Source organism: Trichechus manatus, unplaced genomic scaffold (genome assembly GCF_000243295.1).
Source record: "Trichechus manatus latirostris isolate Lorelei unplaced genomic scaffold, TriManLat1.0 scaffold00071, whole genome shotgun sequence".
Lineage (NCBI taxonomy): Eukaryota > Metazoa > Chordata > Mammalia > Sirenia > Trichechidae > Trichechus > Trichechus manatus.
Genome location: NW_004444007.1, coordinates 11,926,297 through 11,945,389, shown reverse-complemented (window position 1 = coordinate 11,945,389; position 19,093 = coordinate 11,926,297). Strand labels below are relative to the sequence as shown.

The 19,093-nt window shown below is 39.4% G+C and overlaps 1 protein-coding gene across 5 annotated transcripts in view; it reads right to left on the bottom strand.

The window, feature by feature from the left end:
* Positions 1 to 10,630: 10,630 nt before the first annotated feature.
* SEC24B (SEC24 homolog B, COPII coat complex component) overlaps positions 10,631 to 19,093 on the bottom strand; it is an 83,319-nt gene continuing 74,856 nt past the window's right edge. For all 5 annotated transcript variants that reach the window (XM_023734794.1, XM_023734795.1, XM_023734796.1 and 2 more), the window contains 2 exons: positions 16,181 to 16,284; positions 10,631 to 15,933 (listed from right to left, as the gene is read on the bottom strand). In XM_023734794.1, coding sequence (XP_023590562.1) covers positions 15,819 to 15,933; positions 16,181 to 16,284 — 219 coding nt within the window. In that variant the 3' untranslated portion in view covers positions 10,631 to 15,818. The remainder of the gene's footprint in view (positions 15,934 to 16,180; positions 16,285 to 19,093) is intronic.

Here is a 19,093-nt window from a genome sequence, read left to right as displayed (position 1 = left end):
ATGGAGTCAGGGCTAGAATTGAGTTCCTCTTTTGCTCCCACTATATATACCTGTCAAATTGTCTTTCGATTTCTAGCCAACATAGTATAGAATGTTGGTTGGGATTCTTTACCTACTGGGAGACACAAATCTTAATTTTTGACGGGTTTGAATCATCACTGATCCATTCTTTCATCTTGTTGCTGTAGTATTCCATTAACTTTTAATATTGAACATGGAAGTACTGAGAGGCACTCTGGAGAATCCCCTGGGTCTCAGACACAGTTCTCTTTGCCCTATTAGGTAGCAGTAAATCAATTCCTCTTCATAATCAGGATCAATCCCCTTTTGGTGGTTGGCATAAGAAGCCCAAAATGGCCAGGTGGTAGTCTTAATTTCAAATTCAGTGGAAAGATTATTGTGTGCCCTGGCTGGAAGCATCTCTCCTTTGGGAACTAAGACTCTAAAATTTTGCAAATAGGTTAAGAAGGAATGCTCTCACTTCTAATTCTTGATTCTCAGACCTCTATGTTCTGGCTATGGGAGAAATAACTTCATATGTTGGTTGCTGATTCAAAGCATTTACAGCATCCTGTAGGATAGTACCCCAGATCTCACTATAACTGAGCTTTCGTTAAGACCTTCCACTATTTTACCAGGCCACCTACTTTTAGGGGTGATGAATTTGTGGTTAGGCTAGTGAATTCCCACTGTCACACTTACTTTGCTATGAAATGAGTTGTTTGATGAGAAGCAATGTTGCAGAGGTCCCATGGTAATGATTAAGGCATTCTCTAAGCCTGTGGATGGTGATGTTGGCAGAAATACTGCAGGCAGGGAAGACAAATCTATATCCAGAATATGTGTCTATTCCATTGAGGGCAACTTGCTCCGTGATGGAAGGGGTCCAGTGTAATCAACCTGCTATCAGGTGGCTGCCTAGTTTCCCCAAGGAATGATGCCATATTGGGATATCAGAGTGGGTGTCAGCTGAGGACTATTTAGGAACACTGTCACGGTAGCCAGATCAGTCTTTGTGAGGGATGTGGATGTCCATAATACGGAGCCCATGTGTGGTGTGATGGATCACTTTTGTGTGGCCTTTCTAGCTATGGTCTTGTAACTCCCACCCAAGTAATTGGGCGGGACTGTATGATAGGGTAATTGTGGCCCACCAAAGGGATTGGTCAGTTTTACCATCCATTGGGTTTGAAATGAGCCACTCCGGAGGAAGGAAAGAGGGAATAATCCCACTACCACCAAGTAAGAACAGCCAGGAACCAGCACATCCTTTGTACCCAGCCCAGGGTCCCTGCGCTGAGAAGTTCCTAGATCCAAGAAACAGAGAGAACGATAACCGTAACACTAAAGGCAGCAGAGACCCGGCAGCAGAGACCCTGCAGCAGGAGATGGTGTGGCAGGCTTCCCACCCGGCGGAGCGAGAAAGCTGAGTGCCTTTGGGCAGAGACTGAGGGCCAGGGAGAGGCATGCCTGCCAGCATGGCTGGGAAGAGACTGTCCTGATGGAAGAACTGTATCCTTGAGTGTTCCTGAGCCCGAATGGTAACCTGTTACTTTCCTAATAAACCCCATAATTGTGAGTATGATCTGTGAGTTCTGAGTGGCCATTGCAATGAATTATCAAAGCAGAGAAGTAGAGAATGTTGTGGGAGGGACAGTTGGCGTCAGAATTGGTAAAGATGGTAGAGAGAGGAGGCATGTCTGACCCCTGCCTCATAGGAATCAGCCTTGGACTGTTGATCTTGATTCTCCTTCCTCGTTTTGAAGTTAGAAGAGGTCAGAGATTGCCCCTGTGCCGTTTTTACACCATGCATAGCTTCTATCTTTGCAGGCATGACAACCTCTTACATGGGCTATTGAGCAAATACTAAGTGGGTAGGGAAAGAGGCTGACGTTCACAGGATGGGTCACCTTGTCCACCTGATTGAGGTGGGCAATTTTTGCCACAGATTGCTCTTTGGTGTACATTCATATGGAATACAAATGAAGATCACATAAGATTACAAATTTTTCTCTAGGTACAATACTAATCTTTCTACTCTGTGTCCATTTCATGAAATCCATCTAAATACCTGCTCTCCAAACTTCCTTGTCGCTAATTTCCAATCCTTTTCTTTCCATGTCCTGACACTCATTAGCCACTGCTCATGAATCTGTATAGATCTGTATCTCTTGGCCATGTCACAGTCTAGACAAAATGGCTAATCAATGTACTTCTTGAAGTTCTTCCCCAAAAGACGTTTTCCTTCACCACTGGACTAATAGTAACACTATAGAGTCCAGTTGGTGCCAACATTGTCTTATAGCCAAGTTTTAATGTTTTCTTCCTCATTAACTGATCATAGGGAAATACCCCCTTGAAGCCATAGAAGTGGTGAGATAAAGGAGGCAATGCAGGAGGACTAGGTGCCATGAAGGTCTGAGCCATCTGCTCATGCAACTGACTTCAGGACCTACTTGAGCCTGGTCTCTTCTATACTGTTTTGATTTACTGATAGATTGCTGCTGTGCATGCTCAATTTTATTGCTCACTTCACAATGCTCAGCTCAGATCACAAGGCACTTGATATCCCATAGTCAGACAGTTCATTACAAGTTAGGAGCTGTTCACAAAAGGAGAAAAAAATTTTGCAGAAGAGGGTATGTCTGTCCTCTAAAACCCTAGAGAGACCTGTGATTCTCCAGTTGAGGGTCCATATGGCATTCATATCTGGCAGACACTCCAGGTTAGTTCTGTTGGGCCGATAAAGCCCAAGTGGCAGAGTGGTTTGCACTACAGTCTGACCTGATGTATAGCCTCCTCTTGCTCTGACCCCACCCAAAACTGGCATTTTACGGGTTACCTGGTGTGATAGTTAAGTTTATGTGTCAACTTGGCTGGGCCATGATTCTCAGTGGTTTCGTAGTTATGTAGTTTGGCAGTCGTATGATGATGTGATTACTTTCATAATGAGATTTGATATAATGTGATCACCTCCATGATGGGATTTGCCGTGAGTAGCCAATCAGTTGAAAGGGAGTTAACTTGGGGGTGTGGCCTGCATCCACTATAGGTGGATTTTCTGGCAAGGCTCATGGGCGTTTGCTCGCTCTGGATCCTGCAGCTGGCTCCTGTTCATCTAACCTCCAGTTCTTGGGGCTTGAGCTAGCAGCTTACCTGCGGTCTTGCCTGCCAATCTTGGGTTTCATCGATCTTCATAGCCTATGAGCAACAGCCCTGTTGTCTGACCTGCTTATCTTGGGTTTGCCAGTTCCTGTGGCTATGTGAATCAAGAGAAGCCTCTATCCTGACCATGAACTCAGGACGTTCCAGCCTCTACAACCACGTGAGCCATTTCCTTGATATAATTCTCTCTCCATGTATATTTATGTGGGGATATATGCCATTTAAACAAGGCTGCACTGTTGACAACTGCAGCCCCCACAGGCGTCTATGCTATATACGACATGTTGGAGACTTGTCAGCGATAAGAAAGAGATTAGGCAGGACTTGTTTTCCCAAACCTATTGTCCTGTTACTGATTGGCTTGTTTACCTGAATTCCTTCTCCCTTGCCCAAAACTTATTGTTACTCACCCAAAGCCCATTGTTCTGTTATTTGCTTCACTGTTTGCTGTATTGACTATAAATAAACTCCTGGGACTGAAGCCGGGGTCGACTCCTCAGAGTGACCCGCCTGGCCCCACTTCTCTGTAAGAGTTGTTTGGCTACTGTCTTCGCTGCCCCGACAACCGTCGCCGCTACGACATATTTATACGCTTTACTGGTTTTGCTTCTCTAGAGAACCCAGCCTAAGACACTTGGTAAAAGGGTCAGAGCAGCCTAATAAAATGTGGTATGTGTAGCTTCCAAAATCCAAAAAAGCCACTAAGCCTAATGCCTAGTTTTGTGGTAGGTGGCACAAGCAGCAGCAACTTGATTTTCATTTTGGAGCAGATCTTGAGACATGCTCTAGACCACTGAACCTCCAGAAACTTCACCGAGGTGGCATATCCCTGAATTCTCATGGGGTTTATCATCTATTTTCGGGCGCTAGTCCCATTCTCTCTCAGATGTTCTTTCAATTTCTATCTAGGATAATACAGTATATTTCTTCTCTAATCTAAGAGAGACTGTTTCTTTATCTGTTTCCAGGTCCTCACTTATTTTATCTCTAACTTTGAATTATTTAACATTGATTCAACAAACATTTACTGCATGCCTTCTATGTGCCAGCTATGGGAGGCCCTAAGACAAAGAAAGAGAACACAAAACCCAGTGCCACTGAGTCAATTCTGACTCATGGCAACATCATGTGTGTCAGAAAACTGTGCTCCATAGGGTTTTCAATGGCTGATTTTTTGGAAGTAGATCACCAGGGCTTACTTCCGAGGCACCTCTGGGTAGACTCAAACCTCCAGCCTTTCAGTTACCACCCAGGGAATCCATTAAAATTTCTCAGGTTCCAATAGGAAGCACATGTAATAGGTATTTCCTTTTGTTACTATGCAAGTTGTAAGACTTTAAGTCTGAAAGGAGCAGGACTTGAAAGAAATTGGAACAAATAAAGGGAGAAAAATTCATTAAAAATGGGAAAGAGTCCTTCTAACTGGTTCAGTGCTTTATAGCTTTCCCAAGGGTCATTGCTAATAAGTTTTTCCAGAATTTCAATTAATAAATGTGTTCCTGCAATGTATCTTGTCCTGGAATAGGGGATTGGAGGCATGTGAGGTGCATATGAAGTATTAGAAAGATCCAAGATATAATCCTCACCCTAAAGCAACTTCCTATGTAATTACTTTAGTTGTCCTGTAGACAGAATACTGACTGTTCTCTGAAATGCATTCCCAGATGAGAGCACATGGAGCTGGTATTTCTGATGTCCAGGGGCAATGGTACCTTCATCTGTTATGAACGTGGAATGAATGGAGAAGTAGCAAGTAAATCCACCATTTTATGGCAACTTGTAAGCAGCAGTAGCAATGAAGATCACATAAGAGTACAAATTTTTCTCTAGGTACAATACTAATCACATAACTAATCAAGACAAAAACATTCATTTTAAAGAAATGGCCCAAATCACCCCAGAAATTATTTCCTTTTTGTTAGATTTATGGTGGTTTAAGTGAAAGTTTTCAGTTCAAGTCAGTTTCTCATACAAAAATTTATACACACATTGCTGTGTGACCCTAGCTGCTCTCCCTATAATGTGACTGCACACTCCTCCTTTCCACCCTGGATTTCCTGTGTCCATGCAACCAGCTCCTGTCCCTTTTTGCCTTTTCATCTCACCTCTGGACAGGAGTTGCCCATTTAGTCTCATGTATCTACTTGAGCTAAGAAGCACACACGAGTATCATTTTATGTCCCATAGTCGAGTCTATGTCTGAAGAGTTGGCTCTGGGAACGGAGAGTCCAGGGTCCTCTTTGTTAGATTTTGAGATATACATATAAGAGACAAAAGACCTATTAGGTGTACAACTGTATCATCTGTAGACTTGAGCCTACTCCCAAACTACTGTTAGGAGACATCTGTACTTGGATGTCTCATAACTACTCAGTCAACATGTCCACTAACTCAGCATTTTAATAGCTATTAAGTTTATATTCTGCTGATTCTCCTTAAGGCTTTAGGCATGGAGCTTCTGTTCCAAGACCGGCTTATTCATTCACAGTATTGCAAACTATACCATGTGCTAACTCACCACCAGAGATTCTTCCTCAGCCACCTGGGATTTCTTCCCTCTACTCCAATCCAAACCCACTTAATCCACATCACTAAAGGTCTGCTTCAAGTCCCATCTCCTGTATAGACCTTCTTTGTTACTTCAGCCTCTTCTCCTTCCTCACAATGTCTACATTACTTTCCATGCCCCTTTATTAGCTCTTTAGTATAAGCAGCTTTGTGATAAACTAAGGCACTCTCAGTGATTAATCCTATGCTTTAAATAGTCTATCAGAGTAAACCTCACGGGGGGAACCGTATCCCACAAGGTGCCTAAGACAAGGCATGCACAAAGTATATGTTCATTTTTTGTAAAAAATATATTAATGGGCTTTTACCACATTGAGTCTAACTGGAATGAAGGAAATGTTCAACATAAAAGAGAAAACATAATCCTCATTTAAAACGAGGAAGTGTTCCCGAACAGTTAACAAAAACTCTTGACAAATGGGAACATTCCAGGCAAAAATGAGTAGGGTTAAGAACTTTTTCTTATATTCTTATCTCAGCTTTTTCCTTTTCCTATCACATTTAAATTTCAGTTTATAAAATAAAGAGGAAATTAAGAAAAAATGCAACTAACTGCACGTCTCCATAGACTATTGTTGTTAGGTGCCATCCAGGTGATTTTCGACTCATAGTGACCCCATGTGACAGAGTAGAACTGCTTCATAAGGTTTCCTAGGCTATAATCTTTATGGAAGTAGATTGCCAGGTATTTTCTCTCACAGAGCCACTGGATGGGTTCAAATCGACAACCTTTCGAGCGCTTACTATTGCGCCACCAGGGCTCCTTTTGACTGTTAAGAACCAAAACCAAACCCATTGCCACTGAGTCAATTCTGACTCATAGCAACCCTATAGGACAGAGTAGAACTGCCCCATAGAGTTTCCAAGGCTGTAAATCTTTACAGAAACAGACTGCCACATCTTTTTCCCAGAGTGGCGAGTGGGTTTGAACCGCCAACCTTCTGGTTAGCAGGCTTAACCACTGCACCATCGGGGTTTCCTTTTAGACTCGATTCAAACCCACTGCCGTTGAGTCAATTCCAACTCATAGTTCATATAAAAGTCGTAATTAAAGCTGGGCCACCCTCCCTCCTACTTACTCCCAGAGCACCTGGTACTTCCATTTTCAAAACATGCATCATGTCTTCCTTGATAGGTTGTAAGCTCCATGAGGATAGCAATCACGTCTGTCTTATTCACTGCTGTACCTTTAGAATTTAGTGTAAATAATGAGCTCTGGTGGCCAGTGGTTCGACCCACCAGCTGCTGCACGGGACAAAGATGTGGCAGACTGCTTCTGTAAAGATTAGATAGCCTTGGAAACCCTGTGGGACAGTTCTTCTCTGTCCTATAGGTTTGTAATGAGTCAGAATCGACTCAGTGGCAAAGAGTTTGATTTTATAGTGCTGAATATATATGTATCGAATAAAAACAGAAATTAATGATATAGGGCTGCAGTTCTCAAAATTTTTGTCTCAGGACCCTTTACATTCTTAAAATTATTGAGAACTCCCAAAGAGTTTTGGTTTATGTTGGCTATATTTACCATATTAAAAATAAAAGTTAGACTTAAAAAGTTATTTAAAATATTTGTCATTTAAAAACAATACGCCCATCACATATTTACATTAATAATATTTTTTAATAAAAAAATTTTCAGAGTAAAAAGTTTAGTAGGAGTAGCATTGTTTTACATTTTTGCAAATTCCCTTATCGTATGTATTAATAGAAGATAACTAGATTTTCATATCTGCATCTGCATTTAATCTGTTGTGATATATTATTTCTGGTGGAAGTATAAGAAAATAAGTCCTCACACAGATGTGTGGGTGGAAAAGGGGGGAGTATTTTAATAGCTGGTTCAGATTGTGGATATTCTTCTTTGATACTACACTAACATGTAAAAAGTTCTTCTTTTCCTTAAAGGTTACCCTATGAATTTTTTTGTCCTCTATTAAAATTATTAAGTCTGTATTGCACTTTGAATGCATCTTTTACCCATGCATGATTTTGTAACATCATGGATGGAAAATGGAGCCCTGGTGCCACACTGGTTAAGAGCTCAGCTGCTAACCAGAAGTCTGATTCCACCAGCTGCTCCTTGGAAACCCTATGGGACAGCTCTGCTTTGCCCTATAGGGTCGCTATGAGTCGGAATTGACTCGACAGCAACAGGTAATGTATGTATAAGTTAACAGAGCTTCCAAATGATGATGCATTTCATTATACAGTCAGTATACCAAAAGAAATCACATTTGTTAATATCACCACAGGTCTCACCAACAAATGTGAAGTATTGGGAAGCTGGAAGTTCATACTGGTAGATACAAGTTTTCCAGAATTCTATTTTTCATCTGAAACCTCAAAATTTATCATTGGCAACAAATACAATAAGTTCTCTTTAAAGTGACAAGTTCGCTTCATTCATTTACAATAAAACATCTGCCAAATAGTTTGAATAACCATAGTTTGTCAGCTGTTCAAGTAAAAATGGTGTTCCACAAAAAAAAAGCAGCTAAATCCGCTCACAATTCACATAAATACATTTCCTCAAGACAAACCATAGTAAGTAATTCAGTACAGTCGTCCGTCTGTATCCGCGGGGGGATTGGTTGCAGGACCCCCCCCAATACCAAAATCTCTGGATGCTCGAGTCCCTTATATAAAATGTCATAGTATTTGCATATAACCTATGCACATCCTCCCGTCTTATACTTTAAATCATCTCTAGATTACTTATAATAGTTAATGTAAATGCTATGTAAATAGTTGTTATGCTCTATTGTTTAGGGAATAATGACAAGAAAAAAAGTCTGTACATGTTCAGCACAGACACAACTAGCAACCATCGTAGGCCTAACTACATAGTACATGTCAGCAACAATGTTTTTTTTTTTTTTTTTCCAAATTATTTTCTATCCACAGTTGAATCCGTGGATGCAGAACCTGCGGCTACGGAGGTCCAACTTGTATGTAGAATGTACGTATACGTCTCATTTCATCACATAGAATTCTAAAAGGACCTGTTTTCAATAACTGAAATTTAACAAAATTAATTTTTGTTGCTTCATCTAGGACATCTTAAGTACAACTGGCATATACATACATATACATTTACTGTGCATGAATCTGGTGAAGAATGCAATGAGGTCAGTGTGGTACCATTCCCACAGGTCAGCAGTTTTACCACCACTGCTTCTGCACAATCAGTGCAAATGCCAACACGGTGAAAAAGACACCTTGGAAGTATGAAAATGGATTTCATCCTGCAGATCCACCAACACGGTGGAAAAGACACCTTGGAAATATGAAAATGGATTTGATCCTGCAGATCCCCTAAATAAGTCTACAGAACCCCCAGGGGTCTGCAGACCACACAGGGCACACTATAGCATTTCCAAATTCATTTAACCATGGGCCACTATTTGTTAAGTTCTAGTCTAATAAATTTCAGGACATCATTCACGTAGACTGGCCGGGAGCATTGTAGGGCCCTTTCTTTGCATTTCCTGGTATTCCTGTCTTAAAACTGGCCACATTCTCTTTATGGTGCTTTGGTTTTACTGACCATTGTTTGTATCTGTTCTTTCCCTATCTTTAAAAAAGGATCTTTTACATGATACATATTTATTTTTAGAAAGTTTAGTTTTTACATACTATCAAAAGAAAAATCTCCATTAATGCCACTATGCAGAGTTAATAATCTGATGTATTAACTTCCACCACTTTTTCTATTCATAGATACACGTTACGTATTCAGTTACTTAAAAATGAACAAAAATGGGGCAAGAGTATAAACACTGTTTTATAATCTGCTTTATTTAAATTACTGTGTTGAATCCTTTTCATGTCAATGACATTTGTGCTGGTTGACTGCCTGTTTGTTTTCAGATCCATTACTAACCATTCCCCTGCTCTGCTCTACTGCAGACTACGCAACCTGGGCTCCTGATTTTCTGGCTTCAGGGTGTGTCTGGCCCCATGGGGAGGCACCGGCAGATTGGACAGCAGGAGGAGGGGAGAAGCCAGGATATTTCCCCACTTCCCTCTGCTGCTTCTGGTGTCCCCAGCAAGTGAGCTTCTGGGCTCTGGCAACCAGGCTCTTGCCATGAGCCCTGCAGTCCTGTGGGCGGCAGGGGTTTTCAGCTATCCCCAATCTCTGGATTGCCTCGCCATCCGTTTACATCTCAACCCTTCCATCATCTGTCATCAATTTCCTGTATTAAATTTTGTTTGGTTAAAATACCTAGAGTCGTCTGTGTTTTCCTAAGTGGACCTTGAGTTACACAACATTCTTAAAATTTTTAAACCTGTGTAACATTTCACTGTATTGCTATACTGTAACTTATTTAAGCAATCCTATATTGTAGAACAATGAGTTGACTCCAGTGTTTCCGGAGGTAACCAAAACCGAAACCCGTAGTAACAATTCACATTTCCACCAGTAAAATAAGAGAAGGGCCAACTCCTGGCACCCTGGTCAACATGCGGTATTATTTGTTTTTTTTAAAAATCTTTTGTTGATTTGACAAGCAAAAAAAGAAAGTTATCTTATTGATGGGCTTTAAATTTGTGTTTCACTGGGCTCCATTAGATGGAAAGTGCTTTCATGTTCAAAGGCCATGTGTATTTTTTCAGAGAATTGCCTGTCCATGTCCCCTTCTCATTCTTTAATGATTGTTGTTTTACCTTTTCAAAAATTTGATTTTAAGTGCCTTTTAAGAGTCTGAATTTTTGTCTATCATATACATCACAATCATTTTTTCCAGGTTATTATTTACAAATTTTGACTTACAACAGCTTTTCATTTGTATATAATCAAATCTGGGGCCATTCCTTGAAAGGATTCCTCAACAGGATTTCAGCCCATCCCAGTATTATGGAAAAATTAATCTCATTTCTTTCTAGAACTTCTTGGTTTTGACCTCTTCCTCTCTTCTTAACTTTTAAATCTTTAATGCATCTGGAATTTATTTAGTTGTATGATATGAGAAAGGGATCTTTCTTAATGTTTTTTTCCAACTGGTTTACAAGTTCCAACACTATGAAATACCCACGCTTTCCCCACTAATATAAGATGCTACCTTTATCATACAATAAACTCAGTCTATTTATGGACTTTTTAACTTTGCTCATCAATTTTTTTTTAGTGGTTTTCAATGCTTTGTAGCCAATTCACTGATTTCTGTCTGAAAATAACTCAATAATAAAGAATTGACGGGAACATACAGAAATTGTTTATTATTTATTTTTAGAGAAGAATGAGCTTTATTTAACACATGAATTTATATTATAAAACCATAGCTTATTAACTTTAAAGGAATCCAGTAATTACACTGCACTTACCTTAACTGCATTTACAAGTTATTTAAATTAGTACATATTTACTAGCTATATCATTAAAGTGTTACAAGCAATGTAAAGGGGTAGATTATGCATATTTGTTTTAGCAATGAAGATATAATCATTTTACTTCTACCAAAAATATTTCAAAATCTATTTCCTAGAAAACTAGAAAAATATAGTACAAATATATGCGTATAAATACATATCACTACACACAAATCAAATAACCTACAATTTAGTATTACGCTAAAAAAGCATGTACATGAAAGCAAAAATAGCAGTAAAAACCATGAACATCTCCCAACAATGATGAAAGACTCATAAGAAAATGTCTCAGTATTGACTGTAGGATAGTTTCTGCCAGTTGTCCGACAGATGATCTGAATGTGAGAATCAGGTTTCCCAGTAGAGTCCCAAACAAACTCTACAGAAACACTGATTTTCATTCGTGCGTATTTTAGCGATCTTCAATAACTCATTTAGTGGGTTCTTATTAAGTAATGCTTGTTGTTGTGTGCCACCAAGTCAATTCCGACTCACAGCGACCCTGAGTAATGCTTACTGGTTCAAAAAATATGAATCTACAGAGCTGTGCATTGTTTACTAATGGGAACTAAAGAAAGGGCTTTCATTTTTGGATCAGCTTGTGTCCCATCAGAGGGCAATGCATTAATAGCCTCTGTGCTCCCTGATCATGGCTACCTTCCTGGCTCAAGCAATATATACATATGCTTTCTGTCCTCTTGTTTTGTATTAAGTGATGTTTCTAATTGGTACTATAAGACACAGAGAATGAGGATACTCATTTTTCTGGTTTATACTGATTCTCTCTTTGAATGCAGAGAAAAAGGATGAGTTTTTTCAGGTTTCCTCTGTTTCATGTACCAAAGCTTGAGTGCTTTTTTCTTAAACTCTTTCAGGTATTAGCAATGCTACCTAGATAATGTCTGCAGGGTTGTTTTCAGTTTTCATCTTTTTTACCTCTTCAAAAGTATTTTAGTGAGAGGTTACTTTGAATAGGAGGGCTCATGGTTTTTTTAACACAACACTTTGCTAATATGTGCAATTCACAGTCTCAGTAGTTGTCTACAGAGTCATACCCACACAGAGCTATCAAACTATCTTTAGCACACATATAGACATTAATGCTTACATAAAAAACAGAATTCTCTTTCCACGGATGCACTTTTACTCGTGCCATAGGTACATTCCTTAAAAGTAGCAAGTAAATAATATTTCTGCAAGTCAAATTGTATATTCCTAGTAAACAATGGGGAGCCCTGGTGGCACAGCAGTTAAAAGCTCTGCTGCTACCCAAAAGGTCAACAGTTCGAATCCACCAGCTGCGCCTTGGAAACCTATGGGGCAGTTCTACTCTGTCCTATAGGGTCGCTATGAGTCAGAATCGACTCGATGACAACGAGTTTATTAAACAACGGCTCCAATGGGGGTTGTAGGAGGTTATTCAAATCATCTGGGATACTCTTTTAAAATATATATCCTGATCAACTCCTTACCCGAGTGGTGAATATCAGATCTGAGAGGGTGTAGATGTATATCCAAAAAAGCTCTCCCAGAAAATTCTGATCCCATCTCCACCCCCGACACTAAGTACTACTGACTTTAATGAGTTTCAGCGGACTGAAAAGGAAGCTCATAAAGCTCCTGGAAAGCATGCCCCTCCCTCCCTCTCATCCAAACTCCCTGCTTCGCAAAACGGATGACCAAGACTTGTCCCACGAAGGAAGCGATGGGAATTGATTATCCACCTCCCATCAGGATTAATCTCATCATGCCTATATCCCTGTTTATGTCAGTCACTGCATACGCTAACAGAAACCTAGCTGTCTTCTGAGGATACTGCCTCCCTTGCAAACCTTTCAAGGGGTGGATATTTTTGATCCCAAAATTCGCATATTCTGGCTCTAGAGGTGGGGTAGGTATTCCTCTGCTCCTCATTTGTAACATCAAGCTGCTGCTTTCTTCTTTCCTACCCTAGGTCCTTTGAGCTCATGCCATCAGACCCCAGTATACCCCCTGCTTCCTTCCTTACTGCAGTCATTCTCAGTCCCCATCTCTCCACTACCACTCCTGTCATTTTTTATGGTGATCTCAATCAAATAGACGATCCATCGAAAACCCTGGGCTCTAAGTTTTGACCTGCTCACCTCCAGTTATCTTTAACACCACTTCAAACACCTACTCCCACGGTCACCTGCTAGATCTTGTCATTACCAATAATCTGAACTTCCCTCAAATCTCAATTTCAAGCATTCCATCTCCTGTCCACCAGTTCTTATCTTTCCAGCTCACTACTGGTATCCATACTAATGGTTTTTACCTCAATAGGATCTCCAAAACTACTAACTCTACCACCTTTTCTCTATCCATCACCCATCTGCGTCCCTTTAACTTAAATTACAGTTACTTCTTTATATACACCCTCAATTCCCTTTTTCCTCTATCCTTTGTACCACCTGGCAAAACCTCAATCCTGGTTAAATCCAACTGTCCACCAAGCAGCTGGATGTGGCTAGGGGGAAAAGGTACAGCTCTGCTAACTAGTTTTACTTTAAGTTCGTGACTCATATCCAAAGACAGGCCCCTAGTGCTGTCTGCCAATCCTACTACATGCCACTAGTCAGTTCAGTATCTCATTCTTCTAGACTATTTCATGAAACCTCTAACACTCCTTCCCCTTACTTAGCTGATAATCCCACTATTTCTTTCAAAGAGCAATTAGAAAATAATGTCTACAATCACCCACCATAAAGTTGCCCTGCTTGGACGACTGGTTCTTCTTTCAGATATTCACCAGGCTTCCGGTCTCTGCTCAACTGTCACCTTTTCAGAAAGGCCTTTGCTGGCTCCTACGAAAAGCAGCAATCTTTTCCCTTGCCCAGCTTAATTTTTTTCTTTTTCATCATACCTGACATATTAATATAAATTTATTGTCTCTCCCCAGCACTCCATACCCTCACTCTAGAGTATAAGCTCCACTAAAGCAAGGATTTTGTCTGTTTTGTGCCTAGAGCAATATCTGGCAAATATTAAGTGCTTATAAATATTTACTGAATGAATGAGAAAATACCCAAAGACAAAAGATATTTGTCTTTCTAAAAGCAGAAATACTTTTCATTGTAAAATTACAGTGTTCAGCTGTCCTTAAAGGACTGCAGCTTCTCCTAACGTTCAATGCAATTCTCCCTTGCTGGGGGCAGCACTGGACGGGGCCAAGTACAGTCCTGAAAAGGGGGTGGCAGAGGGAGTAGGTGGTGGGCGGGGAGAACATTTGGCTTTTAGTATCAGCTCTGCTACTAACTAGTAATGTCATTTAGGGTGAGTCACCTAACGTCTCATTTCCATCAGAGAAGGTGAGAATACTTTTATTTTTATCTAAAGGAAAGAGACCCTCCAAAGCACAAATCCAGTGAGAATCACTCACCCCACATTCCAATGACCTTTTTCCTTTCACGGTTCACTGACGGGACTTACACAGTGTACAGAATAAAGCAAGAGTTTTCGTAATAAATAAGCTATTAGTAAATGAGATTCCATGGTCAGAATAAAACCACTCTCAAAATTCAAGACGGTATTCTTAAAGTCAATTAAATGTGTTAGTCACATACATTAGGAAAATTTTCTTATTCATAACTCAGTGTGCAGGAAAAAAAAGCCTAATATAAATGGATTACATGTCTTTACCTAATATATAGGATTATACGTAGGTAAATCAGTTATCAACTTTATTTTGAAAGTTGCTACTTGTTTTTTGAATTCAAACAGAATAATGCTTGGTAATGTCCACAAACTAATGAAAACATATTGATTCACACATATCACGATGCGATTGTATATGAGAACGAATGTGTAATTGAGAATGAATGCAATCTCATTCCTATCCCCAAACAGTAAATTCAATAGATCCTACTGGAAAAAAAATATACCACCAAACCCAACAAAAAAAGCAAACCCATATTGTCAAGCAAAATATTTTTAATTAGTAGGCTGATCATAAATAAATCCACGTAAAAGATTTAACAGAATTACAAAGAGTTTTGTGTTTCTTTTGTTGACTCAATTCATAATACGCATGAGTCAACCTCATTCTCTGTGACAAAAAGTTGTCATCCAACGATGCAGCACAGTTTAAGCAATTCATATTCTGTAGTTACATTTTTACATTTTCTTTACAAATGTAACATTTATGTACATTATATATATATATATATATTCTATAATTCAGGTACTGAAACGCTATTGTTTTTACAGGGAAAATGTTGAATTCATTTAATGAATACGAATCATTCCTTGTTAAAAAGTAATCCATAAAAACAAGTAACACAGTACCGCTGCCTTTTGGCATCTCTTTGTTCAGAGTTCAAGTCCAGAAATGTCATATTATACGAAAAAAGAATTTATCTAATTGTACATCATGACCTATCATTCCACATAGCTACATAAATTTGCCGGCTTGCAATAAACAGAGCACTGCACTGCTGCACTACTGGAAATGTGCATAAACCAATTCAAAACACACCTGGTGAAAGGCATCATCATTACCACTAATTTAGGCTGAAGAAAATCTGTCAAGTTCTTTCTTCCCCTTTACCTTTTGGCCAAAGCCTCAGACAGGGTGCTATGCATTGTGTCTTGATAACAACAAATGCCCTCCTTTCAAATTTCCTATGTGCTTCTCTGACAGATTACGCTTTACCTAAGTTATAGATCTTTCTCTTCTTATTCAATTTTATTCCACTTCACTTACAAATCTGCTGCTGAATGTGAAGCAAAAATTCATAGTAAGAGAATGCCGCTTCTGTCCGGTCTTCAATCAAATGCTGAAAAAATTCCGTGGTGGCAGGACTCTCATCTCTGAAAAAGAGAAAAGGGTATTTATCTAAAAATGCATATTATTAAAAAGCTAAGCATAATTATACTACATTTAAACAGTACTAATACAAAGGGACTTTGGAAAAATGGAACACTGAGGCTATTAATTAACAGCATTCTACCATCAGGATGTATTTTGATAAAATGATTTAAAGTTTGAAGACAAGCAATTTTCACACAGACTGCAGAAGAAAAGACAATTTCATAATGAAACTACAGAAGTACTTACTTTACCACGTGAAGAAGTGGGCTTAATGGTCTACTGTCTCTCAGCCAAGTTATAAAGGATCTAGCTCTTTCAGATGGAAGTGTATCTAGCTCTGGAAGATGTGTCTGGTCAAAGAAATATAATTAGAAAATTACTACTGTTCTTATAGGCTTTAGAAGTATTAGAAATAAATTATGATTCCTACTACTAACAACCAACTGCCAGCATTCTATTTCCAGCCCCAACAGTAGCAACCAAACAAATAGTAAATTGTTGCCAAATCCATTTATATTCTTCTGGATACAGAAAAACACAATCATTAGTAGGTCACTGGTATCGTGTCGTTATGTTTCTCTGAAAGAAAATATTAAAATGAAGGGGGCTACTTCTAAGTTCCAAATCCACTTAACCATGTTCTAATTTTTTTTAACCTATTATACCCTAACCAAAAGGTTGGCAGTTTAAAAGAATTTAGTTTGTTTAAAAAACAAAAAACCCGTTGCCACTGAGTTGTTTCCAACTCACAGCGACCCTACAGGACAGAGTAGGACTGCTTCATAGGGTTTCCAAAGAGCAGCTGGTGGATTCGAACTGCCGACCTTTTGATTTGCAGCCATAGCTCTTAACCACTGTGCCACCAGGGCGCCTGTGTTTAAAAGGTGGTATGTCTTAGTCATCTAGTGCTGCCATAACAGAAATACCACAAGTAGACGGTTTTAACAAAGTTTATTTCCTTACAGTAGAGTAGGCTAAAAATCCAAATTCAAGGTGTCAGCTCCAGGGGAAGGCTTTCTCTCTCTTGGCCTTCTCATCAATGTTCCCCCGGACTAGGAGCTTCTCTGCGCAGGGACCCCGGTCCAAAGGACATGCTCTGCTCCCGGCACTGCTTTCTTGATGGTATGAGGTTCCCCCGTCTCACTGCTCACTTCTGTCTTTTATATCTCAAGACGTTGCCTCAGGACACAATCCAGACTTGTAGACCAGGTCCTGCCTTACTAACACAACTGCCACCCATCCTCCCTCATTAACATCATAGAGGCAGGTTTACAATATACAGGAAAACCACACAGTACCAGGAATCATGGCCCAGCCAAACTGATACACACATTTTTGGGGGGACATAATTCAAACCATGACATGGTATTTAAGTGCTTTTGAGGTATAAAGCTCCATTTGCTTGTTCTCTGCTGACTAATGGGTAAAGTTCAACTTTGCAATAACTAACATAAGTGAACAAATTTCCTAATTCTAAATGAACGCAACACTATTTGGAAATAGCTGTCTCAGTAGTCATATGTGATGGTGACAAGTAAAGCAAAAATGCAAGAAATAGGAAAAGCAGCGGTGCAATTTCTGTCTCCCAAAGCACTATTATTTCAGGGAAGGTACTAGTGCTATTAACATAATACACGCTGACTCTGGTAATTCAGCTAAGATTAAACTTAGACACATCTGCGTTATATCTCAAAATCTGCAGCCCTCTCTCTTAATTCAGAAAATGGTTATCAACGTGATAGAGGACGAAGTCGAGTTCACGGTCACAGTTCTTCAAATTAGGTGACCATCGGGTCTTTTTCCTTATGAGAAGGAAAGGCTTGGTTAAGCTTGGACAATAACTTAAAAAAGCTGAGTACTACCAGTCTTTTCTCTCTAAGTCTGCTCTCTGCATTTTTCGTATACACTGTTGCTCTGGTTTAAGAGGGTCACTACTAAGGAAATACAGGGTATTAAAAACTAAATGCAAAGTTATTTTAAAAGACTTAAAAGTCTATTCTTTTACCAAAACAACAACAGGAAGATTTTTTTTTTTTCCTATTCAAAGCCAATTTAGCAGTAAATTAAATGATGCAAAGCATACAGTATGTAATCAAATTTAAATAGACAAGTTTGGGTCAACAATATTTGTAATTCATGCTCAATGTTAAAAAAGTAAAAATTCAGAAGTACACAATGTGAAAAGTTCTTAAACTACCCTATGCCTCATTTCCATTTTGATGTGAATGTTTTCAGATATTTTCTAAGTGTGCACAGCTGTTGCTGGCAGCCAGCGAGTTGATTCCAACCCATGGCCATCCCGTGTGTGCAGAGTAGAACTGCTCCATAGGGTTTTCAAGCTGTGACCTTTCAAAAGCAGACTGCCAGGCCTGTCTTCCGAGGCACCTCTGGATGGGTTCAAATTGCCAACCTTTTGGCTAGCAGTCGAGTGTTTAACCGTTTACACCACTCAGGAATACATTTTTTGAAAATACAAATGTGATCATACTATGTATATTTCTCTTCCGGCTTTATTCTTTTTAATAACTTATTTAATGCTGCAAGCTTTTGCATGTATACATAGACAAACTTCTATGAATATATTTATGGCATATATTCTTGGAAGTAGGAAAATTTACTGTGTCATAGAGTATGTGGTTTTAATTTTGACAGACACTGTCAAACTGCTTTCCAAAAAGGTTGTACTCATAATAACGTACACTTCAATCAATAGTGTTTGAAAGTACCTGTTGCCATGCACCTTCTGCATTATCATCAAACTTTAAAATCTATCAGCTTGGTAGATGAAAAACTATACTTTGCTGTTATTCTATTTTGTTTTCCTTAATTATGAGTGATGCTAAACATCATTTCATTATGGCTACTATTATATTTTCCCTCCATGAATTACTGATTCAAATCCTTTGTCCATTTTCTTTTTTTTGCGGGGTGGGGGAGGGTGTCTGTTTCTTAGGAGTCCTTGAATGGTACAAATGATTCAGGTGCTAACCGAAAAGAAGGCCACCCAGAGACGCCTGGGAAGAAAGGCCTGGTGATATACACTTCCAGAAAATCAGCCATTGAAAACTCTGTGGAGCATGGTTCTACTCTGACACACATGGGGTCACCATGAATTGGAATCGACTCCATGGCAACTGTTTTTTTTTTTTTTTTAATCTT